The 26,901-nt window shown below is 34.7% G+C and overlaps 1 protein-coding gene across 1 annotated transcript in view; it reads right to left on the bottom strand.

Moving 5' to 3' along the window:
* LOC309961292 (bifunctional heparan sulfate N-deacetylase/N-sulfotransferase 4) overlaps window positions 1–26,901 on the bottom strand; it is a gene marked incomplete at both ends in the record, with an annotated part of 246,085 nt that overhangs the window by 129,223 nt on the left and 89,961 nt on the right. The window contains 2 exons of the mRNA XM_082838393.1: window positions 13,942–14,096; window positions 22,200–22,287. Of these exons, the coding sequence (XP_082694519.1) occupies window positions 13,942–14,096; window positions 22,200–22,287 (243 nt within the window). The remainder of the gene's footprint in view (window positions 1–13,941; window positions 14,097–22,199; window positions 22,288–26,901) is intronic.

Raw genomic sequence — 26,901 nt, 5'->3', positions numbered from 1 at the left:
AAAATTAACAGACATAATGATGAAGGGATATCTCTACTGACCACATGGATATATGGAAATACTTTTAAACTGTTGGAAAATGCCATCTATAAATAAACATTCTATATTCAGTAACAAAATCATTTAAAGGCTCATATAAATGAGCTTCAAGTTTGCTGGCTGGTATCCTATAATCATCCCACTGTGATTTTATTATTTTCTTCTTTCCGAACACCATTTTGCTCATCATAGGTTTCCAATAAGTAGAATTAAATATATTCAAGATCATACAAATATTCCATTTACTGAACATTTAGCAAACTTTCACTGCTCTGTCTTCCAAGGTAATGCCATTAATATTTGATTTCATTATTTAATGCTTTTTCAAGCTTAAAAATATATTTTGCCTGTTTCAGGATTAAAAACTGATACAAAAAATCGTTTCCAAATATATAGTGGGTTTTAATTTGAAAACCCAGTCTAGAAATTCTACCTTATCAGGGGAAATTACCAGCAATTATAGTTGCATTTCTATCACAGGGCTTAAATCTAAAAGTAGGATGGCAACTTTGGTATGGAGAATTAGGATAGTGGATTACACAGACTGAAGTATATGAAAAACGAAGTAAAATACCAGTGGTCCCATCCTTAAGGAGCAAGGAAAAGGGAAAAGGGAAGATAAGACTAGAACACAGGCAATTAACTTTTAGGGAGAAGAGACAAAGGCAGTACTTTCCTCTCTCTTCAACTTCTTTTCAGTACTGTCAAGGATAACTTTTGAATTAACACAAGATGATGTCACTAAAATATTCTTTAACCCATACCTTTCTCATTTGTTCTTAAGAGTGTGTATATGGTGTAGAGAATGGGAGGTAAGGAAATGCTCCTCCAAATTCAAGAACCCCAGAGCCTGGATGATATTATGTTAGCAGTGACTTGTAGGGAGAGTAGGAGAAAACTGGGGTCAAAACCAGAGTCACCAAACTGGGAGGAGCAGCACAACACAAGTGTGATAACTGTGAAAAACAACAGTCATCATCAAGGACTGCATGAAGGGAGGTGCACTGGAGACTTTCAAGTATTATTCATTAAAAAATGAGATGGCATCATATAAAACACAATATAAGGGGCCAAATGCTAGGGCCTTGTGGGCTCTTTTAAGGTAGTTTGAAGGGCTTTGAGACAAAATGTCACAGAATCTGAATTACATGTTAACAAGATCACTGTAGTTACTTTGATAAGAACAGACTCCACAGGGTCAAGAGTGGAACTGGAGACCAGTGAAGAGGCTATTGAAACAAATGAGTCAAGAAATGATGATATTCTTCTTTCTCTAATTGCCTTAGGTGCAAGGTTAGGTTGTTTATTTGAGATGTTGCCTGTTTCTTAAGGTAGGATTGTATTGCTATAAACTTCCCTCTTAGAACTGCTTTTGCTGCATCCCATAGGTTTTGGGTCATTGTGTCTCCATCGTCATTTGTTTCTAGGTATTTTTTGTTTCCCTCTTTGATTTCTTCAGTGCTCTCTTGGTCATTTAGTAGTGTATTGTTTAGCCTCCATGTGCTTGTATTTTTCACAGATGTTTTCCTGTAACTGATAACTAGTCTCATAGCGTTGTGGTTGGAAAAGATATTTGATACGATTTCAATTTTCTTAAATTTACCAAGGCTTGATTTGTGATACAAGATATGATCTATCCTGGAGAATATTCCATGAGCACTTGAGAAAAATGTGTATTCTGTTGTTTTTGGATGGAATGTCCTATAAATATCAATTAAGTCCATCTTGTTTAATGTATCATTTAAAGCTTGTGTTTCCTTATTTATTTTCATTTTGAATGATCTGTCCATTGGTGAAACTGGGGTGTTAAAGTCCCCTGCTACGGTGTGTTACTGTTGATTTCCCCTTTTATGGCTGTTAGCATTTGCCTTATATATTGAGGTGCTCCTATGTTGGGTGCATAAATATTTACAATTGTTATATCTTCTTCTTGGATCGATCCCTTGATCATGATGTAGTGTCCTTCTTTGTCTCTTGTAATAATCTTTGTTTTAAAGTCTATCTTGTCTGATATGAGAATTGCTACTCCAGCTTTCTTTTGATTTCCATTTGCATGGAATATCTTTTTCCATCCCCTCACTTTCAGTCTGTATGTGTCCCAAGGTCTGAAGTGGTGCTCTTGTAGACAGCAAATATATGGGTCTTGTTTTTGTATCCATTCAGCCAGTCTGTGTCTTTTGGTGGGAGCATTTAATCCATTTACTTTTAAGGTAGTTATCGATATGTATGTTCCTACTCCCATTTTCTTAACCCCAAAGATAGCAGAAGGAAAGAAATCATAAAGATCAGATCAGAAATAAATGAAAAAGAAATGAAGGAAACGAGAGCACAGATCAATAAAACTAAAAGATCGTTCTTTGAAAAGATAAACAAAATTGATAAACCACTAGCCAGGCTCATCAAGAAAAAAAGGAAGACTCAAATCAATAGAATTAGAAATGAAAAAGAAGTAACAACTGACACTGCAGAAATATAAAGGATCATAAGAGATTACTACAAGCAACTCTATGCCAATAAAATGGACAACCTGGAAGAAATGAACAAATTCTTAGAAATGCACAACCTGCTGAGACTGAACCAGGAAGAAATAGAAAATATGAACAGACCAATCACAAGCACTGAAATTGAAACTGTGATTAAAAATCTTCCAACAAACAAAAGCCCAAGACCAGATGGCTTCACAGGTGAATTCTATCAAACATTTAGAGAAGAGCTAACACCTATCCTTCTCAAACTCTTCCAAAATATACCAGAGGGAGAAACACTCCCAAACTCATTCTATGAGGCCACCATCACCCTGATACCAAAATCAGACAAAGATGTCACAAAGAAAGAAAACTACAGGCCAATATCACTGATGAACATAGATGCAAAAATCCTCAACAAAATACTAGCAAACAGAATCCAACAGTACATTAAAAGGATCATACACCATGATCAAGTGGGGTTTATTCCAGGAATGCAAGGATTCTTCAATAAACACAAATCAATCAACATGATACACCATATTAACAAATTGAAGGAGAAAAACCATATGATCATCTCAATGATGCAGAGAAAGCTTTTGACACAATTCAACAACCATTTATGATAAAAACCCTGCAGAAAGTAGGCATAGAGGGAACTTTCCTCAATATAATAAAGGCCATATATGACAAGCCCACAGCCAACATCATCCTCAATGGTGAAAAACTGAAACCGTTTCCACTAAGATCAGGAACAAGACAAGGTTGCCCATTCTCATCACTCTTATTCAACATAGTTTTGGAAGTTTTAGCCACAGCAACCAGAGAAGAGAAAGAAATAAAAGGAATCCAAATCAGAAAAGAAGAAGTAAAGGTGTTACTGTTTGCAGATGACATGATACTCTACATAGAGAATCCTAAAGATGCTACCAGAAAACTACTAGAGCTAAGCAATGAATTTGGTAAAGTAGCAGGATACAAAATTAATGCACAGAATTCTCTGGCATTCTTACACACTAATGATGAAAAATCTGAAAGTGAAATTAAGAAAGCACTCCCATTTACCATTGCAACAAAAACAATAAAATATCTAGGAATAAACCTACCAAAGGAGAAAAAAGATCTGTATGCAGAAAATTACAAGACACTGAGGAAAGAAATTAAAGATGATACAAATAGATGGAGAGATGTACCATGTTCTTGGATTGGAAGAATCAACATTGTGAAAATGACTCTACTACCCAAAGCAATCTACAGATTCAATGCAATCCCTATCAAACTACCACTGGCATTTTTCACAGAACTAGAACAAAAAATTTCACAATTTGTATGGAAACACAAAAGATCCCAAATACCCAAAGCAATCTTGAGAACGAAAAATGGAGCTGGAGGAATCAGGCTCCCTGACTTCAGAGTATACTACAAAGCTACAGTAATCAAGACAGTATGGTACTGGCACAAAAACAGAAAGATTGATCAATGGAACAGGATAGAAAGCCCAGAGATAAACCCATGCACACATGGTCACCTTATCTTTGATAAAGGAGGCAAGAATATACAGTGGAGAAAAGACAGCCTCTTCAATAAGTGGTGCTGGGAAAACTGGACAGGTACATGTAAAAGTATGAAATTAGAACACGCCCTAACACCATACACAAAAATAAACTCAAAATGGATTAAAGACCTAAATGTAAGGCCAGAAACTATCAAACAGAGGAAAACACAGGCAGAATGCTCTATGACATAAATCATAGCAAGACCCTTTTTGACCCACCTCCTAGAGGAATGGAAATAAAAACAAAAATAAACAAATGGGACCTAACGAAACTTAAAAGCTTCTGCACAGTAAAGGAAACTATAAACAAGACAATAAGGCAACCCTCAGAATGGGAGAAAATATTTGCAAATGAAGCAACTGACAAAGGATTAATCTCCAAAACTTACAAGCAGCTCATGCAGCTCAATATCAAAAAAACAAACAACCCAATCCAAAAATGGGCAGAAGACCTAAACAGACATTTATCCAAAGAAGATATACAGATGGCCAACAAACACATGAAAGGATGCTCAGCATCACTAATCATTAGAGAAATGCAAATCAAAACTACAATGAGGTATCACCTCACACCGGTCAGAATGGCCATCATCAAAAAATCTAGAAACAATAAATGCTGGAGAGGATGTGGAGAAAAGGGAACACTCTTGCACTGTTGGTGGGAATGTAGATTGATACAGTCACTATGGAGAACAGTATGGAGGTTCCTTAAAATACTACAAGTAGAACTACCATCCCACTACTGGGCATATACCGTGAGAAAACCATAATTCAAAAAGAGTCATGTACCAAAATGTTCATTGCAGCTCTATTTACAATAGCCAGGACATGGAAGTAACCTAAGTATCCATCAACAGATGAATGGATAAAGAAGATGTGGCACATATATACAATGGAATATTACTCAGCCATAAAAAGAAAAGAAATTGAATTTTTTGTCATGCGGTGGATGGACCTAGAGTCTGTCATACAGAGTGAAGTAAGTCAGAAAGAGGAAAACAAATACTGTATGCTAACACATATATATGGAATCTAAGAAAAAAAAACGGTCCTGAAGTACCTAGGGGTAAGACGGGATTAAAGACACAGACCTACTAGAGCATGGACTTGAGGATATGCGGAGGGGGAACGGTAAGCTGTGACAAAGTGAGAGAGTGGCGTGGACATATATACACTACCAAATGTAAAATAGATAGCTAGTGGGAAGCAGCCGCATAGCACAGGGAGATCAGCTCGGTGGTTTGTGACCACCTAGAGGGGTGGGATAGGGAGGGTGGGAAGGAGGGAGTCGCAAGAGGGAAGAGATATGGGAACATATGTATATGTATAACTGATTCACTTTGTTATATAGCAGAAACTAACACACCATTGTAAAGCAATTATACTCCAATAAAGATGTTAAAAAATGATAGATATCAGTCCTTTCATTTTTCAAAGCCAAGTGATAAATATATAATAGTAAAGATGTCTTCTGTCTAAACAAATTGTCCATAACTATAGTTAAAGCTGAGTAAGTTTTTATTAAATCAAAATAGTTGGAAAGTCCTCCTTTATTCTCCAATTCAAAACATGATTCATTTAGAGATATGCAGAGATGGGTAATAGCTCTTCTTGGGTACATATTTTGCAACTAGACTTTTAACTTTTATTATATCAATAGGACAGTTATATGAAAATACTTTAATAAGGACATACATTTGAAATATCTATAGTCTTTTAAGAGACTATCAGCAAGACACTGCATGAAAAAATATTCACGAGCTTTCATTTAAAATAGTCTATGTGCAGCTTAAAAAAAAAATGATGATAGAGTTCAGACATCTGGAATGGTGCTGTGAGGAGCTCCGTGGTCCCTTTTCCAGCAAAACAACCATACCTGGTAGAAATTATTTTTTTAAAATGCCAAGCATTTTAAATCTCTGGAAAATGAACCAAGAAGACACAGCAAAGAAATATTTATTCAAGAAATCTACTAAGATTGGTAAGAACAGTGAAAGTGTGTAGCATTTGAGCCATGGCCCACCCCTTTCCCCACTTGCTCTAGTTTAAAGTGGCAAAATCCCTACCCACGTTGGATGCAGCCAAGAACACAGGGGGTACCTCTCCTCCTCAAGGCAGCCACACTTGTAGAGCAGAAACTGTACCCCAGATGCAGACCAAGAATACTGGAACCATGATTTGTCCTGGCTCCAGCTCAATTATAGGGTGGTAGTTCTAAGCCAGGAGAGGCAAGCTGAGAGGACCAGAGGCTACTATCTCAATGCAGCACCCTGATCATAAATCTGGGTATCACTCTGTGAGAAGGGGCCATTATCTCCACCCTCAGCTCTGGAGCATTGGTGTAGAGATTTTGCCCAGGGTAGGAGGCACACCATAAGAAGAGAGAGTTCCTAAGTTCTCTCGAAGGGAACTGACTTTTTTTGGGACAGAGAGTTAAGAAGTTCAAACCTAAGATCACTCTTGAAAACAAATGATGATTTTGATAATAAACAATTAAGAGGAGGTTGTTTTCATTTTAATTAAGATTAACAACAAGCTGATAATAGACCAAACAAAAGTTTACTAGACAGAATTGGGGAAAGAGACAGCTCGGGTTGCTCCTGGAGTCATAAAAAGCCTCATATACTGGCTTCAAAGACTACTGTGAAAAGGCCCACATTTCAGTGGTTCAGACTATGGCACAATTTGCATCCTAGGGCATTGTCAAAAACAATAAAGCTTATTGTTGGTAATTACTGTAGGTTCTTATCTAGCTAACTTTTATACCTGGCTAGCTGTCTACCACAGGCAGACAGCTTAATAGAGACATCAGGAAAAGATGTAAAAGCAACCTTACTAAAAATAGTGTTATGACAGAGTGACTGTGCTGCCTCTGAGGAGTAGCGTTGAGGCTACACACTACAAGGGAAAGAGTCTTCACTTCAATTTCCCAATCATATACTAAACAAGTAAACTGATGAGTAAATAACAATAACAACAACAAAACCCTGGAGATGGGAGGAGGGAATCAATATCAAGAGTGCTACAAACATTATTTAAAATGTCCAGTTTTAAGCAGAAAATTACAAGATATGCAAAGAAACTGGAAGGGTGACCTATAGACAGGACAATAAAGTAAGCAATGCAAACTGTCTTTAAAGGGCCCAGATGCCAGACTTAGTAGACAAAGATTTCAAATGTATTCTAAGAACTGAAACAAACCATACTTCCAGACATAAAGGAATATATGATAACAGTGACTCATCAAATAGATCATATCAATAAAAAGACAGAAATTATTAAAAAAGAATCAAGTGGAAATCCTGCAATTGAAAAGTACAATTACTAAAATGAAAAATTTATTAGAGAGGTTCAACAGTACATTAGAGCTGGCAGAAGAAAGATCCCATGAACTTAAAGATAGATCTATAGAGATTATGCAGTCTGAAGAACTGAGAGGAAAAAAGTAAGAAAATTCAGTAGAATCTCAGAGAAATGTAGGACACTGTTAAGTGCATCAATATATTTGGTTATTACCTTAACACCACAACCAGACAAAGATATCGTAATAAAAGAAAACTACAGATGAATATCCTTATGAACATAGATGCAAAACCCTCAACAAAACACTAGCAGTTAAATTCAACAACATATGAAAAGCATTATACACTATGGTCAATGGGATTTATCACACACACATAAGGTTGTTTTAACGTCTAAAAATCAATTAATGTAATATACTATAACAATAAAAAAAGAAAAAAACATAATCAACTGGATAGACACCAAAAAAAAAATCATGTGACAAATCCAAGAGCCTTTTATGATAAAAATACTCAACTGTGTAGGAATAGACAGAAAATTCAACTTGATAATGAGTATCTATAAAAAGCCCACAATTAAGATCATGCTTAATGGTGAAGGACTGGATGCTTCCCTCCTAAGATCAGGAATAAGACAAGGATATTTGGTCTTACCATTTCTATTCAACATTATATTCCAGGTTCTAGTCAGGGAAATTAAACAATAAAATGAAATAAACTGTATACAAACTGGAGAAGAAGTAAAACTATCTCTATTTACATATAACATGATCTTGCATATAGACTATCCTGAGGAATCCATTAAAAAAACCTCTAGAACTAATAAGTGAGTACAGCAAATTTGAAGGTTACAAGGTCCATATACAAAAATCAATTGTACTTCTATGCATAAAAATGAACAATGTGAAAATGAAATTAATAAAAATACCCATTTACAATAGCATTAAAAAGAATACAATACTTAGGATTATTTTTAATAAAAGCAGTGTAAAACATAGACCCTGAAAATTATAAAATATCGTTGGAAGAAATTAAAGACCACCTAAATAAATGAAAAAACAGCCCATGTTTATGTATCAGAAGAGCTAATGTTGTTAAGATGACAATATTTCCCAAATTGATCTGTGGATTCAATGCTATCCTTATCAAAATTCCAGTCGGCCATTGTGCAGAAATTGATAAGCTGATCCTACAATTCATATGGTAATTTCAAAGAACTTCAAAGAGCCAAAACAATCTGCATGTTGTGAGTTGCCCTCTAGAGTGGCCCACATGGTGAGGAACTGAGGGTGGACCCAGGCAACAACTGAGGAGAAACTCAGGTCCATAGTCTTACAATCCATGAGGAACTGAATCTTGTCAACAATCATGTGAGTGAACTTCAGAGCTGGTCCACCCTCTAGTTGAGCCTTGAAATGACTGCTGCCCCAGCTGACACTTTGGTTGAAGTCTTTTAAGAGATCCTGAACTGCAGGATCCAGTTAAGTCATATTCAACTTTCTGACCTACACAAACTGTTAGATATCAGTGTGTGTTGTTTTAAGTTGTTAAGTCTTGGGCTAATTTGTTATGAAGCAATAGATGACAAATACACTCAATTACCGAAGTATTTTACATGGATATTTGTACCACAAGGGTGTGTATTCTGAAGGATCCCTCAAGAACTCATGCAATTGCTGAAAATATTTCAAACTTTTCTTTGCCTGGATGCTTTGCTTCTTTATATTTTATCTAAGTCCATGTTCATGTAAATGTCCACTCTGCTGAGTGTACAGACTGCCTTATACATCACTGAACCTCCAAAATATACTATTTGCTCCATAGTAAACTTTCATCAAATCAATATTTGTTCACAGTTTTACTTTTGATTAAATATTATTACCTTCTCTACATTTCCTACCATTGAAATACGTTATTAGTTGTAATTATCAGGGTTTTTTGACATCTGGTATTTGATGTACAGCATAAGGCTACATACTGCATCATTTAGTAAACATAGAGGCTTAGCACCTATTGAAAGGCAGCTCTCCCTCTGTTTTATTTCATTGTGCCATTAATTCCACTATCATACTCCTTTATTTTTTAATTGAAATCTCTACATAGCTGATTTAGTGTGCAGGTCATTACGACACAAAGATTGTTCATAGTTGCTCTATTTTTTTACGGTATGTGGGCCTCTCACTGCTGTGGCCTCTCCCTTGCGGAGCACAGACTCCGGACGCGCAGGCTCAGCGGCCATGGCTCACGGGCCCAGCCGCTCCGCGGCATGTGGCATCTTCCCGGATCGGGGCACGAACCCGTATCCCCTGCATCGGCAGGCGGACTCTCAACCACCGCGCCACCAGGGAAGCCCCATAGTTGCTCTTTGAACAGTTTGGGTTTCTATGAGAACAATTTAAATGTCAGAATTTTTCATATCAGAGATATTGTGCTTATTATGAAAAAAAATTATATAGAGTTCATAAATACGTGTAGTGTTTTAAAAGCAGATTTAAAAACCTGTGCCTTTATTTCAAGAATCCTTTACTTATTTACTTATGAATAAGGTTTCCAAATTTTGATAAAAGGTCAAAAAAAACCTGACAGGATTTTTGAAAAGTTACCACTGAACACGGAAAGTGCTCTTTTTCCCTTTGGGATATTTTTGGTCTGCTACTATTAGTGAACTGAAAAGCTCCGCTCATTTCGAAATTTTAATGAATCTATATACAAAACTTATAACAACAAACCACCATTTCTTACTTTTCCCCCACAAATCTATTGTGAAATAAAAATAAATAATTCAGGTTTATGCTACAGGCATTCTCTCTGTGTTTGAGAAGGAGATGTGGGTTAAGCCAGGAATGATTTTTGGTAGCTTTTTCATCAAGCATTTTAATATTAGTCGATTATTCTTATTCTCCTTAGCCTTAATTTTTCTGTGGTCATCTTTTTTTTTTTTTGCGGTACGCGGGCCTCTCACTGTTGTGGCCTCTCCCGTTGCACAGCACAGGCTCCGGACGCACAGGCTCAGCGGCCATGGCCCATGGGCCCAGCCGCTCCGCGGCATGTGGGATTTTCCCGGACTGGGGCACGAACCCGTGTCCCCTGCATCGGCAGGCGGATTCTCAACGACTGCGCCACCAGGGAAGCCCTCTGTTGTCATCTTTGAAGTGTTGTTTTTATGTAGTGACAATAAAAAGTCACTAAAATAAAACTAATCATACTAACAGTATGATTTAGTAAAAAAAAAAAAAAAAGGATCAAAATTATTTCCCCCTACCCTACTGCCATACAAGTATAGTGTCTTGCAATGACCATATCTGGGTTGCCTGTGCTAATCATTAGATTAACACCTTCTGTAAAAACATACACATGCACGCACACTCATGGCATATATGTTCATGGATTAAACATACATTCATATATATATATGCACACACTGCATACACATGTGCTCATGGATTAAACACATACATGTAACTGCCCATACATACACACAAACATTCACACTGCATACATAGTGTGCATGGATTAAGAAATAATGATGCTGTACAGTAATAATAGTTCTTCTGACATAATGAAATAGTAAAGAAACAGCCTTGCAATATGTTTTTCTCATGACCTTTAGACATATTACAACAGAAAATAAACTCTATCCAGAGAGAACGGAGAAATTCTACAAATGGAACCATTTCGATTGATTAACAGTTTTTGAAATATCAGTATGAAGCTACTAATATCTTATTTGAATCATTTTTGTAAATGTTGTGAGAACAACTGTGCCTTTCACTGATAGTCCCTCTGCCAGACAAGGTCATATCAAGGAATAGGGAGGAATGTCAGGATGAAATAAAAAAGAGATTTAAACACTTTTGATTTTTTTCAGTATAAATTGGTCATTTAGTTTGAAAATCTCTTCCCATAATTGCTTCGATTGCAGCTAGATGAGTATTTCAAGATGTCCATTCCAAATCTGTGGACTGATGTCAATGATCAAAGAATTTTGGAATTGGAATTGATCAGTGGATTATCTGGCCCAGTGCTTTTGGTTGGCAGATGAGTTGATTTAAATTAATTATCTAAAAACTCTGTAGTTTAGAGTGAAAAAAGGAATCATTACCATCTCAGGGGAGGAAACCAAGGCATAAAGATATTAAATGCATTGCCAGCTGTATTAGAACTTGTTACTAGCTGTCAGGGATAAAATTTAGCCTGCTAATATAGTGCTTTCCACTACCCTATCCCATCTTGATACTGTTGAGGGTTTTGAAGTGTCATCTGGGCACGGAAAGATAATAATTTAATAAGAAAGAAATACATTTCCTGGCTCTTTGAACAACACACATATTGCCATCCTAGGTTTACAGTTAAAGGTGGGGTTCTGAATGTCACCGCTTGAAGAATCTTGAGAAGTTTTATTGAGCTCAACACCAGAAGGAAAAGGACAATGTCATTTCACTATGTGTGTTTAACGGACTTCACTTTAGTTATCATATTTTGATTATGCAACATATAATAAGATATTTTTCTTACAAAGTATATTTATAGGCTTCAGTCTAGTTTCTAGCCACCAACTAAACAAATGTAATTGTTCTGAATGGACTCTAAATAGCTTTCAACATTTCATTACAAAGCAATTACATCTGAGTCTTTCCCAGTGCTCTCAGCATGGCTTTAAAAAAAAAATTACACAAACAGGTGAAATCAACCATTATGAAATATAATCTACATGCCTAAAAAGCAAGCCTTCAGAGTGGGAATGAGGTGGGGGGGGGAGGTTTAAGCCAAAAGATAAACACAGTCTATTTTCAAGGTAACTGCACTGAGAGAATTCAGCATGCTTACTCAAGGTAAGTTTATTTTTTTGAAAAAGGAATATTTACTTAATTTTCCAACATTATGAAGCAGTACAAAATTTTTAGACATTCCCTAAAAGTGAGTGAGGATAAAACTTTTATAAATCAATATTTTGAAAAATATTTGGCTTTTGTAAAGTAAGACAACTGCATAATTGTCTGGATTTAGAAATATCATAATTGATTAATTAACACACATTGAATACTTATTGTATTCCAGGCACTGCTCTAAGCATATTATACATTTCCTCAAAACAGTCGTATGAGGTAGTTGTCATGATTATTTTCATTTTTACAAATGGGGAAACTGAGACACAGAGTCTAAGTAATTTTTGTTCAAGATCAAGCAGCCATTGATGGAAGGTCAGGATTCAAACACAGGAAATCTGGCGATTGAGTTAATGATCTTAACTGCTTTTTATACTCCCACACTTACTAGTAAGGATCCTATGTGCAGATTTGACACAGTCCTGGAGCTTTAGAGATGGAAAGAGGGGTGAGCCATTAACATAATAGCTAGGCATAACATTATTAAATATCATTGTACTCATATGGCCTTGGGTCTATGCCTCCCAATTTGGCTTTTAAAAAATTAAACATATCAGCAATCATACAGTGCAAATGAACTGTTTATTTTAAATGAAAACTTGAAGACAGAGATTTTAACTGGGGCCCAGGGTCTTTGGGGAATTCACATACCCCTTGTGACCAACTGCCACACTGTGTGAAGATGTGAGAATATGCATCTGAGTATTTTTCTGGGGAAAATATTTCTTTCATTAGATTGTTAAAAGGATACATGATTTACTTGATATCCAGCACAGGGGTGGACAGACTTTCTCGGTAAAGGTCCAGATAGTTAATATTTTGGGCTCTGTGGGACATATAATCTCTTTTGCAACTACCCAACTCTGCTGTTGCAGTGAAAAAGCAGCTGCAGACAATGCACAAAGAGAAGAGTTGTGGTACTGTTCCAACAACACTTTATTTATGGACATTGAAATTTGAATTTTATATAATTTTTATGTCACAGAATATTACTGTCTTTGTTTTTCATTAGAGAACCCCAAACAAAACTATCTTAGTTCAGGAACAATAAAAAGCAAGCAGCAGGCCAGATCTGACCCATAGGCCACAGTTTGCCAACTGCTAGTCCAGAACAGTGGTTCTCAAAGTGCAGTCCCAGCTTGAAGGGTATCCTCTGAGAATTTGTTGGAAATGCAAATTCTCAGGCCTCTTGGACAATCTACTAAACCAGAAACTCCAGGAGTGGGCCTAGCATCTGTGTCTTAAAAAGTCTTCTAGGTGAAAAAGTTACATGCTAAAGTTTGAGAAGCACTGATCTAGAGCCATTGTTCTAATGATTCAATTTATCCGTCTATTTATTCACCCTTGCAACAAATACTTTTTGAGACGGCAATTATCATGTACTAGAAATACAATGGAGAAAGTACTATTTTCCCTCTTCATAGAATAACCCTTCCATAAATCAGGAGATGGTAACTCTCTGTCAATGACCAATTTTTCTGAAATACATTTTACAGCACATCACGACCCAATACAAATACACACACGTGCCTGAAACGAAATAATACAAAGTAATGTGTACCCTTAATGCTTGTGATGTACTCTGGCATCTTCTGTTTCATTCTATATATTTCTATTAGATTAAATCCAATAAATTGATTTTACAATATATCACAACTCATAGTTTGAAAAATTCTGCAATAAAATGTGCTCACCAGTGCAAATTCCTTGTTGAGAATCATCTGCTCCACTAAAGATGACTCATTGTGGAAGAGATGGGGCTGCATGTGGCTCCACATGTGAGGAAACCACCAGAACTCATCCACAGAACGAAGTAAAAGGTCATCTCCTTCATCCTCCTCTTCAGTCCCTGTACAGCATATAAAATGGCTTAAGTGAAAATTCTATATTAGCTAAAGGTTATGCTTGTCATATTTTTGTTATTCTTCTTGCTCCTGATACATAAATCTGATTTTGTGTTGTTCTAATAAAAGAGAAATGACCATAACCTAAATTACATCAGAGGCAATGCGCGGTGGGGGGGGGGGGGTAAGTGCAGATAGTTGTTTAGATTTAGAACTTAGGGGAATTTTATCACTGACATTGTTTAGAATAGCTAGCATATGGTGGTAATAAAAAAAAAGACCGAGTATTAGTCAATTTATTTTTGTTTTAAATTCATTAACTCTTAATTCTCTCCTTTGTTGCATACATAGGGGAAGCGTAGTCAAAGGTGATTATTCTTTTTACTCTTAAAAATATTTCTGCATATGTCTAATATTGAGCTGAAAAATCTTTAAATTTAATTGATGAAGTTTGTTGATTTTTTTCTGATTATAAAATAATATATGCTTACTGAAGAAATGTGAGAAGGATAGACAAGTGATACATAAAACTCCAAAACAAAAAACCAAACCAAACAAAAAAACATCTCCCAGAACTAACCCAGTGGAAATGTTTTGGTATCTTTCGTTAAATCCTTTTCTACTTATTTTTTTAAAAGTTGAGGTCTTAATGTATAAATACGTTTGTGTCCTTACATTTTAAACTTACCATTATGAACAAACATTTCTCATTTTGATATAAATATTTTATAAAATGTAAACAATAAATCTATTAACACAATAGAAACTTGACTTGGGAATTTAAAACTAATATTAATTTCTCATCCTCTATTAGGAAAATTTGCTAACAATGCCCAATGCATACAAAAAAGTATTTGTCATGCCACAAGTGAAAAAAAATTAAAGAAAGGAAGGAAAAACAACATCAGCAACTTAGTTCCAAGGAAATTCACTACGTTGCAGGCTATCCAAAAACATTTTCACTGTATGAATTCATAGTTTTTGTACAATTTTACAACATTCAGCCCAATTTTAAAATATTCTGAATCAATAGCATACGAATTGATTCCTATGTGCTCTCTAGATACTTAACTAAATAAATAAAGTAACAAATCCTGGCTTACAGTGTGAGGTATATTTATTTGAATTTTTTTTTTTAAATTGGAGTATGTTTTATAGGTGATTTTATATCCTTTACTTAGATAAATATTAAGGAAAAATTTTAAAAGACTCTTCTTTAAATATTCCATTTGAGTGCCCTGTAGTAAAGATTGCATGAATCATGAAGTAGTGCCATGAAATGGTTAAAGCATATATTTGTTAAAGCATACATTTGTCTATGTGATCTTGTATAAGTTAACTTCTTTGAGTCTTGGTTTCCTGGTTTAAAAATGGGGAAATGAATATCTATCTCACAGGCTCTTGTGAAGAGTCAAGGAGATCAATCTATTAAAGCAGTTAACATTGTGAATTGCAGATAGTTAGCATTCATAAACATTAGGATCAGTTTCTTCTTAAAAATAGTATCTACTGGTTTATACCTGTGGCGTTCTAAATTTACATGTTTCCACACATTATGAAAAATGTTGCCTGCCTATATTATTAAATTCTTGAAGTCAGAGACTGGATCCCTTTAATATGCATTGTATCATGCCACTTCCCCAGGAGAGTAAATAAGGGAATAATTTAATTCAGTCTTAATATATATAGTCAGTGAATTTTAGAGCCTTCATATGTCTGCTTAAGTGCATGTCAATTTCTGTGTGTATTTATGTATATGCAACATTCTTGGTATATATTCCATAATCCATAATTCTCAAAAGGTGTAAGGACCACCAAGTTTAGTTAGTATTTTGGCAGTTACCGCTATAAGAGTTGCTACTATATAAATATATAAAAGGTAAAGAAACAGGACTTCTGAATGTGATAAAGTTCTATAAATTAGATAAGCAGACAAAAATTCTTTATTTTTGTTAACTTGAGCCAAAACTGTTAGTAATATAGACTTACAATTCATTGGCTTTTGTTAATATATTGAGAATTTCAAATATTGAAATCCAAATGAAGAGAAGTTTGTCACTTCCTCAGATGGATTTTAAGTATGAAGTGTTTATGCCATAGACCAAGTGTCTCTCATGGTCATAATTTAGCAGACTAAGGCATAGATTAGAAAGGGCTACTTTATGTCACGTGAGATGAATGAATTGATCGTTCTCCCACAGTTCTGTTGTGCTTTGAATATACAATGTTTGAGAAATGCTTCCATTCACTTTAAACTCCATAGATTGTTATTGGGAGCGGCAGGAAGCACATAATGCATACTTGACCAAGAAAGAGGTCAATTACTCATTTAAAGAAAATTTTGCCAACTATTGATATAAACAGATGTATAACTGACCCTAAAATCTTGGTGATTTTTATACCAGAGAGTGTGTTAATTTATAAGTACTCCCCACAAGGTTAACAGTGATATTTAAAACCTCTTCTTTTACTCCTAGGATTAATTCCCTATCAGCCTTTCTCTTATTTTATACAGGTCATATAATTCAAAGCCACATGAGCCTAGCTCATGACACTAGAAATTGCTTAATGAAAAATGTGATCTCAAGTCATGCTGAGGGACCAAAGAAGAATTTCAAATATTTTCAAATATAGCTAAATTAAAATATTAAACTTTTGACTCCTTGTATACATTTATTTTTTATACCTAATTTATGATTAAATTACACTTGAGAATAAAATTTACAGTTCATACATGACTATATTTAGCACAAGTTCTAGTACATTAAGGTGTCTATGTTCAAACTGAGCCTTTCACTTCTAACCTGATCTAGATTCAAATCTACATCATTGTTAATTAAAAATATGGTATTTTTTGTTTTCATTTAAATGTTATATCATTTTGCTTTACTGATACCCAGAGGATAAAAGTATTTTAATTCAGAAGTAAAATATTTATGCACTCATTTCTTTGTTTCCGCTCTTGGAGGATCTGTGTTATGAGATAATAGCGTGCTTCTAGAAGTTTTTAAGTCTGCCAAAATAAGAATAATTTTAGCAAGATTTGGGCCATAAGTTAGTTTCCATAAGGCACAGTTGTGACATTAAAATCAGATACATAAATGAATGCAATACATCGTATCAAAGAGAAAAACTCTAAAACCATCCTGATAGATGCAGAAAAAGTACTGGAGAAATTCAACAACCATGCACATATATATATATATATATATATATATATATATATATATATACACACACACACACACACACATACACACACACATATATATATATATATATATATTTTTTTTTTTTTTTTTTTTTTTTTGCAGTATGCGGGCCTCTCACTGTTGTGGCCTCTCCCGTTGCGGAGCACAGGCTCTGGACGCGCAGGCTCAGCGGCCATGGCTCACGGGCCCAGCCGCTCCGTGGCATGTGGGATCTTCCCAGACTAGGGCACGAACCAGTGTCCCCTGCATCGGCAGGCGGACTCTCAACCACTGCGCCACCAGGGAAGCCCTTTGCACATATATTTTTAAAGTTCCTCAGCAAACTAGGAGTAGATGGAACTTCCTCAACCCAATAAAAAGCATCTACAGCAAAAAATCTACAGCTGTTATATTTAATGCCAAACTAAATGTTTTCCACCTAATACTGGGGACAAGGCAAGGATGTGTGATCTCATCACTTTCATTCAGTGTTGTAATGGAGATCCTTGCCAACTTGATAAAAAGATAATAAAAGGCCTACAGATGTGAAAGGAAAAAGTAAAACTTACTTTATTCGCAGATGACATGATTGTACATATTGAAAATCCTGAAGAATCTACAATAAAAACTATTATAACTAATAGGTGAATATAGGAAGACTACAAGATTAGTATTTAAAGAACCATTTGCTATTCTGTATACTAGGATAGTGAACAATTACAAAATAAAAGTACAAAACGCCATTCACAATAGTATCAAAAAACATAAAATACCCATAAATTTAAGAAAAATGTCTAAGACCGCTACAATAAAAACTACCTTATTATTTCTGAGACAAAATTTTAAAACCCTAAATAAATAGAGAGATATGAGTGTTCATGGATCAAAAGACTCAATTTTGTGGCTAGATCAATTTTCCCTGAATTATCTATGGATTCAGATTCTAAAATAAATCTATAGATTCATAATCTTAGGAAGCTTTTTAAAAGAAATTGATGGATATTTTAAAAACTTATAGTGCTATAAAGCAAAGGACCTAGAATAGGTGCTGAAAACTAGAAATAGAAGCTAAAACTATAAAACTTCTACATGTATTATAGATCTCACAGTACATCGTTATCATCTTTGTTTTAAACTGTATGTTAAGTTTTGAAGAAATTTAAAAATGAAATAACTTCTTTTGTATTTACTCTTTAAAAAAATCAGATACATGCAATTCCATTGTCTGCATTATCAATTTTGTACAAATGTTTCTTATATTTGCTATTATGTATGAAATATTGTAATTCCTCAAAAGCAAGAAGAGGTGTCTAATTTTCTTTGTACACTGTACCTGGCACAGTTCCCTATAAGTGGGTATAGAATAAACTCATTTTAAATAGCATACTAAATGAAAAGAATCATTTGATGATGAAAATGGATTACAAGCTATCTGCATTTCCAAAACTGGAAAATAAAGCCTGGGGAATAATTCAATATTTTAAAATAATATTTGATTTTTAAAAATGCTTTAGGGCTTCCCTGGTAGCGCAGTGGTTGAGAGTCCGCCTGCCGATGCAGGGGACACGGGTTCGTGCCCCGGTCCGGGAAGATCCCTCATGCCGCGGAGTGGCTGGGCCCGTGAGCCATGGCCGCTAGGCCTGCGCATCCGGAGCCTGTGCTCTGCAACGGGAGAGGCCACAACAGTGAGAGGCCCGTGTATAGCAAAAAAACACAAACCCAAAACTTTAAAAAGTAATAATAATAATAGACACTTACATAGCATGACATGCTATGCACTGTTCTAGACAAGAGAGATATTATTATTCCCATTTTGGAGATGTGGAAATTGAGGTACAGAAAAGTGATCTGTTTATGTTCATATAGCTAGCGAAATGTCAGAGACTAGATTTAAACAAAAGCAGGCCATTTCCAATGTTGAGTCTTTGAGCCAATATATTATACAGAAAAGCAAAAGCAAACAAAAGAGAATAAATGTGACACTGTTTTTTAGTTTCATGTTTAAAAGTTAATAGTTTTATATAAAGATCTGTTTTCTTTATATAAAAATGACCTCTTATAGAAAAGACCAGTATTTATTCAATTTGTAAATATTATACGAGGTAATTGTTTGATTCATATTCAATTCATTATTAGTTAGAGAATGGCAATGACTGCCACCAGAAATCATGTCTACAAAAAGTATTTGTAGCCTTCCATCCCCACAAGCCATCTAATCTTGTAATGTCTCCATTTTTCAATTGAGTTTTCATTGTGCAATTCCAATCATGCTTTAAATATTTCCAGACTAAAATATTTTACTCTGAACTCCATGCTTTTATTTTTTTACTTTTAATCAACAGCATGTCCTTCCCCTTTCAATTTGGCACCCATGAGTGACTGACTTTTAGGGAAGGCTTAGTGATATGTCCTTTTTGGGTGAGATTGTTTTTAGCATGTGAAGGACAGAGAAACTGAACAGGAAAGAATACATGGAAAATACAAATAAGTGAAGCAGTCTGAGAAGGCAGAATCTATCATTATTACAGTGGGCATATGTGATTAAATGTCTTCAAAACAATGAGGCTCATCAATCAGCATCTTCATGCATTGGGAAATCAGATCATCCCGGGAGAGATCTGAGACACTCACTATGACAAGGCCATCTTCTCATGGTTACACATCACAATCAAGTGCATAGGTGAGGAAAACACTTTTCTGATTTGTTAAGCTTGTGACAGTTAAACCTCCATATAGGAATGTGACTAGAAAGGGGAGAGGCATGCTCTCCCCATGGTGAATATCATCAATGTTTAACTCCACTCTGGAAGAAACCTTGATATCCCCGAGTGAATAAATAAGTACTTAATATATACGACTGCACCCTTGAAAAACGTCATGGATGCATTTCAATGATTCTACACATAAAGTAGCAAATCAAATAAAGGTTCATATTTATGTGAAGGTAATTAAACTTCCAGGACTCACAAATTTATATATAAAACTATAAATACATATACATATATATATATATATATATATATATATATATATATATATATATATATATATTAGTCTCTAAAGTGAGTTACCCCACAGCATAACAGGATAGTGTTTCTTCCAGTATTTTTATTAGGTTAGTACTAACATAAAGAGTCAATAAGGTCCATTTAACAGATATAATACCTTTTTTTGTTATTGTTGTTTGGTACCTTCCTCCAACAACCGTCCCTGTGATATTTACTAGTGTGTTGTTCATTTCCTAGTGGATGTGTAGTGTGTACATGTTTGGGATTATAAAAAAGAAATGGGAAGTGTTATAACCTGCTATGAACATTAATGCTGCAAAAGTCTGGCAGGTTTAATAGGTCTGAATATGAAAAGTATATAAAAGCTGAGGCTGTTATCCAGATATATTTCGGCCTAAAGAATGGCTTTACTTACCCTATACAGCTATTTAAGACAAAATAGTACTGTTTGTGTGTGAACTCCAAATAATCCCATGGTTTTTTCCCCAGCATGAGTAGATATAGCCTTTAGAGCTACCTGCTTTATAACTTCATAGTCGGTGATTCTTAGGTCTGAACTCATTTCCTGAGGGGGCTTTTGAGAAGGATTTACAACACCATGTCTATTTTCAAAATTGTAAGCTAGAATTGCTTTGCCTGTGCAGATGTGATGACCCAAATCTTTCTCTGCAAAACATCCTTTTAAAATATGCAATGATTTGATTTATCAACTGGTCTAAATACAACTTTTCCTTCTATTACTTTAAACAGATTTACATGTTTCAGAGCAGGAGGAGAAAAGCATTAAAGAAAAGCCAATAAGACATTGCTACTTCAATATTCTAATAAACCATGCTGAGCTTATTTGGGTAAACATTAAAAAGCCTCTTTGGGTAAATGAACTACATATATGATAATAAAAGACTATGTTTGCATGGGATATTTTTGATGAGTCACTAAACTGCATGCATTCATAGAGAATACTATGAAATGTTTTCACTAAGATACTGTGAAGGAAGAACGATGCAGAGTCCTAAACAAAGCATTTAGCTTTCACCAGAGATGCAGAAATAGAAGCAGATAGTAGGTATTGCCCTAATACAGTCTGTAAGACACCATTTTGTGCCATTTTTGTTATTACTATCCAACAATCACTTTTATGCACATAGTTTTCTCTATACTAGTCCCTGACATTGTAATGTTGCTATTCAGAAAATAAGAGTCAAATTCTGGAGGTAAAGATGGGTAAAGAGGTGAGAAATATGAGTACATGGAGTAGTGCATGAACACCGTTCACATTCTGAGAACCTGTTGAGAGGCTGAGACTGAACAGAAGTGTAACTGTGACTAGATAGACATGGAAAGAAATATAAACCTGATTGTGATGGTATTAATGTATGTTGAGCCAAATCACTGTAATATTTTTAAGGAAAATCCTGCAAGGGAAGGTAAATTAAGCAAGATGACTCAAAATCTATTAAATTTCTTTGAGGCTATAAAATTCCTCTCTTATCACTAGATGTTTTCAAAAGGAAAATAATACATACAAAAATGTCACCTGGATTGTCCTACAATTTAAAAACACTGTCCATTATTATTATTATCATGTCATTGTCATCATCATCATCATCGTTGTCACTATGCTTCCTACTTAGACTATGCTGACACAAGATGCACAGACAAACTTAGAACAATGGTTATAGTTTCTTTTACTGAGTTGACAAAGTCAGTTCTCTTCCTCTTTTGCCCTAGATTCTAACAGTATTTGAAAAAGTAAACAAGTTCATTGATTTTGGATTTGGCTACTCATAATGCACCCAAGTTTTTTCCATAATCAGCCTGGATATTCTATTTCTCCTACTTATGAAACATTAAAAATCCTCTCTCCTATTTATATGTAGCTGCCTGAGAACACAAAGCTCCTTCTTACCTGTGTGGTAAAACTTCCCTGAAAATCCAAGGTTGAAGGTAAAATTTGCAACCTGAGTGCGCAGTAAATTTTGAGTCTCTAGTAATGCCTGAAATAAATAAGAAATTAACATGATTTTAGAAAAATAAATATGAAGATTTGGGATGCCTCTTTTTCAAAAGTGTATGCATGAGTGAAACAAAATGTGGGCTTTGTTGCTTTTTGGGTTTTTGATGGCTACTGGTATGTATTATAATCACTATTGTTATTATTTTTACTGAAGGTTACGAATTATGAAGCAGTTAAGTCCTAAGCATTTTATAAGCGGCTGAGAGGCAATTCTCTAACCACACAGCACTGAAATCATTTTTCATTTCTGTGTGAGACATTTCTTGAATTTCAGATTATCACACTTCTTTTCCTTGGGGAAAATTTTTCAGAATTGTTGGATGCAGGCAGGTCCTGTATTTGTTGGTAAAGGATAAGAAGTTAACTTTTGTTTGAGTAGTAACTGAGTATTCTACTTAACTGTGCAACCTCTCCTATCATTTTTAAGGCACAATTATTGAGTGAAAGCTTGGATTTTTACTTTACAAACTAAACAGCAATTTTTATACTTTATAGGATGGTAATTACAAATGAACAAGGAAAGGACAGGTAGGAAATGGGTAATTCCATAAAGAAATATTCTCTAAACATTGCAAAAATTTTCCTAATTTCTGCTTTTGGAATTATTCTATGTTAATTTCTTCTTTGTAGACAGGATAAGAACATATTATTAAGACTGATTTTTGTTACTACTATCCATCTTTTAAGGTAAATAAAGAGTCAAAGGTTTAGACAATTTCTTTTGAGCATTAGTTATGGTGGCTAAGCATTTGCTTCAAAAATTTGTGAACCTAACTTTTTATTTCCCCAGAGCTAAGAGGGCTCTCCGGCAAATTTGTAAGGGGGAAAAAAAAAAAAAAAAGAAAGAAATGACCAAATAATTAAAAGGTTGATAAGCTATAGTTTCTGGTTATCCAAGATTACAGTTATACTGCATGTAATCCTGGCTAACTTATTTAAATATTATCAATTCAATAGAAAAAGGAAAAAATAGACCTAGTAGTTTGACTCAGTTATATAAAATATTCAAAAGAGTTCTCATAAAAAAGCAAACTAGATACTAAAAAGGGAGTAGAGTTAAAAATAAATTTATTGAACTAGTTGAGCTTATTGGTAAAGACTGTAGAATATAGCTTTAAAATTAAAAAAATAAAACGATCATACATCCTTTTTTCTAAGGGAGTTCCTTTTTCTGGCACTCTTGTTATGTTCAGTGCACAATCCCTGAGCTTTCATATATTGAAATCTTTTTTTTTTTTTTTTAATTCTTCCTTTCCCTGTTCTCCTCACTGCTCCAACCACATCCACTCAATTTTCTACCTCTGGGGTCTTGAAGGCATTCTTTATTCCACATTTATTTATCCACCATCCATTCTTAAATTCAGTAAATATTCCTTGTAGGTGGATACAGTGTTGGGTTTGGCAAGCATAGTCTCTGTAACCTTGGGCTTTACTGAGCGGGAGAGAGCTATTAAATAGAGGGTCCCACAAATGTGTAATTACAAATCATAATAAGTGCTACAAAACAAATCTAGAGCATGTTGTGATAGATGCAATAAGGGATTTAGTTTAGACTGGGGAAGTGGGCCTACACTTGATGCTTTCTAAGGGGCCATTTTAAAAAGATCAAACGATCTATTTTTTCCCAATCAGCTTGCTACCACTTTAGGCAGGCCTTCATGTCTTTTTCTTGGGCTTTAAAACACTGTAGACTGCTAACCATATTCCCACCTTCCTCTATTCTATTTTACACTCTGCAGTCATGCTAACATCCTAGAAGCAGTAAATGCACTTCACCCTTGAGGTCAGGCAAGACATTCACTTAATGACTCAGCTTGGTCGGTCATTTCACTTCTCACAACTTTCCCCTTATCTGTGAAATGGGATCATGCTTAATACTTGTTTCACACTATTATTGTGAAGATTACATTGTATTAGGCATACAAAGTGCTTAGCTAAGTGCCTGGTACATAGTAAGAACTTGATAAATGCTGTTAATGATCACTTAATATGTCATTCTCTTCCCACCAATTAGGTATAAATGGTGACTTCATATTTCCATATTAAGCTACCTGCATTGGTATTTCCCCAAATCACCCTGTCGTCTGCACTATTCCCCACCTCCTACATTTCTCCATGTTTTTCTCTGTTTTTTTTTGGGGGGGGGGCTGGAAAGTGTCCAGTTGTTCCCAATCTCATTTTCCAGTCCCAACCCATTTTTAAAGATCTGCCCAAACCACTTTTTTGTATGAAGCCTTCCCTGATGCCTTAAAGCTTTTCCTTTTCTCATCTCCCAAATTAAGTTCCTAAATTGTTTATCTTAAGACTTGCATCATTTTCCACTTTACTATATAACTTTGTATTTTATTTCTCCTTTTAGTCTAAAAGTACCTGAAGGTTGATCAAACCTTACTCATTTTTACACATGCCATGTTGCTAAATATAGCTTCATATATATGGAAGGCATTTAAAAAATGTGATAGGAGCATATATTAATGCACAGCTGTCAATTGAATTAGTTTCATTTATTTTTATTACTAATATTTTTCTGATGGTAAAATGATAAAAATGGCTCATGGACCATACCATTAAATGATATAGATAGGATCTTGCATTTCATGAGCACATTCATAATATGGATGTTTTATAATCTTCTATTGTAAGTCGCCTAGTAAGACAAGCTCACAGAGGCGAGGGCATATGGATTTTCTTCCACTGGCGCTAATTAGCTATATGAAGAATTTGACAGACCTTTCCATTGTTAAAAGAAGTAGAGTTGTCTAGTCACAGCCTCCCAACATGTAATCTTGATTAATGTGGGAGTAAAATGACAATTTCTGTAAGTAAAAACAAAACAAATGGATAAAAAGAAGCAAATTCTAAAAGATTCAAGCTTTCCTACTTCATTGTAACTGAATGTTCTTTGAGTTTCAAAATTCAAGGAAAGAAAGCTTCCATGTCTTTCAATGATAAGAAAAAGAGAGACACAAATAAATATGTATAAAGTGGATATAATTTTTAAAAATAAAACTCAGAAATAAATGTAAAAGAAAAACATGTTAAACCATAAAAAGTAATGAAGAAATATAGAAAAAAATAAAGGATTGAAATACAGGAAAAATGTAAAATGCCAGAGGAAATATCAGACAGGAAAAATACAAATATAAAATTATGAATAAATAAAATATAATAAAACCCAAAAAACTTCTTTTGGAAAAATTTGTTAATGGACTAGAAATAAGGTCTCAATTTGAGATAAAAATCAAACAGTAAAGCATAGGAAATAGTATACAGCTGTATATATACTATTTTTATCTGAATATTTTGTGGGGAAATTTGACTAACTTTTGAAAATATATGTAAAATAAAATATATACAGTGTTTGGATAATAAACCTTAGTTATTTTCTTTAATAGTTTATAAGTCATAAAAATATATATAAACGGCTTTGAAGTTTTCCCTTGCGTTATTTATGAAAGGCTCACTAAGTTATTTGATTGGGTATCAAAGAGAATAAATATATAATGTATTTAAGCAGAAGCAAAAAGTCATTATTTTAACAAACATTACTTGCCTTCACTTAATGTTCTTATAATAAGTTCCTCAGTATTTAATAAAGCAAGTCCAACTCTGCCCTACTGCAAAATGTTAAAGAGAACAATGGTTTTCAAACTTTACCAGACATAAAATTTTCTAGAGGAGGCTGCTAAAATTGTCAATTCTGGGGACCCACTTGAAGAGTTATTGATTTAATCTGTCTATGATGGGGCCCAAGTATGTGTATTTCATTATAGACCCCAGTTGGTTCTTAAGAAGGGTCAAGCAATTGTTTCCAATTTACCCATAAGAAATGAACTGAAACACCGGGATGCTTTTCCCAGGCCCATTTTCTGGGTATTCTGAGTTACAGTATAGGATGGAGCCTAGGAATCTGTGTTTTTAACAGTGATTCTTATAGTTTCAAACTGGAGATTATAGCCATCAAGGAACTTCAGGAAATATTGTTAGTGCACTATTCATATTTAATTTCAAGGTATATTGCATATGTCTTAAGCCATTCTGATATTCAGATTGTTTATCATCAGGTTAACACTTTCTCTACGTGTACGTAATTAATAAGTCATGACTGTACACATACTTTGGTATAGCCTTATGTTTTCAGAATTTCAAATCAAATACCAAAGGGTGATAGTTTTTGTTTGTCTGCCTTGGGAAGTTTTTTATTACATTCAATAACTCCATAAAAATGTTATCTTATTTACAAGATCTTACTTATCTTTTTATCTTACTTACAAGATCTTGATGTGGGAATCAGAAAAGGTTACATCTATACTTATTTTCCAGGTGGAAAAAAATTGGTTCATGTAAAGTTTAAATGACCCACCCAGATAACACAACAAGAGGGCCAAAATTGAGCACGTTTGCCTTAACGTTTGGTCCGACTTTAACCTCAGGTTTCTCTACAGTAAATCTGTGTGGCCACCCAGTTTGACTCGGAATTTCATGAACTTTTGTGCAGAGACTATTTGTCAATGTACAGATGAAAATGAATAGGGCTGACCCAGGGTGAAAGTATGCAGCTTTTGAAGTTTGCCTTTGATAGTTTCTGCCTCCC

Source organism: Leucopleurus acutus, assembly GCF_964270905.1.
Source record: "Leucopleurus acutus genome assembly, chromosome: 4".
Lineage (NCBI taxonomy): Eukaryota > Metazoa > Chordata > Mammalia > Artiodactyla > Delphinidae > Leucopleurus > Leucopleurus acutus.
The sequence above is the reverse complement of the archived record's forward strand: the minus strand, read 5'-3'. Positions and strand labels throughout refer to the sequence as shown.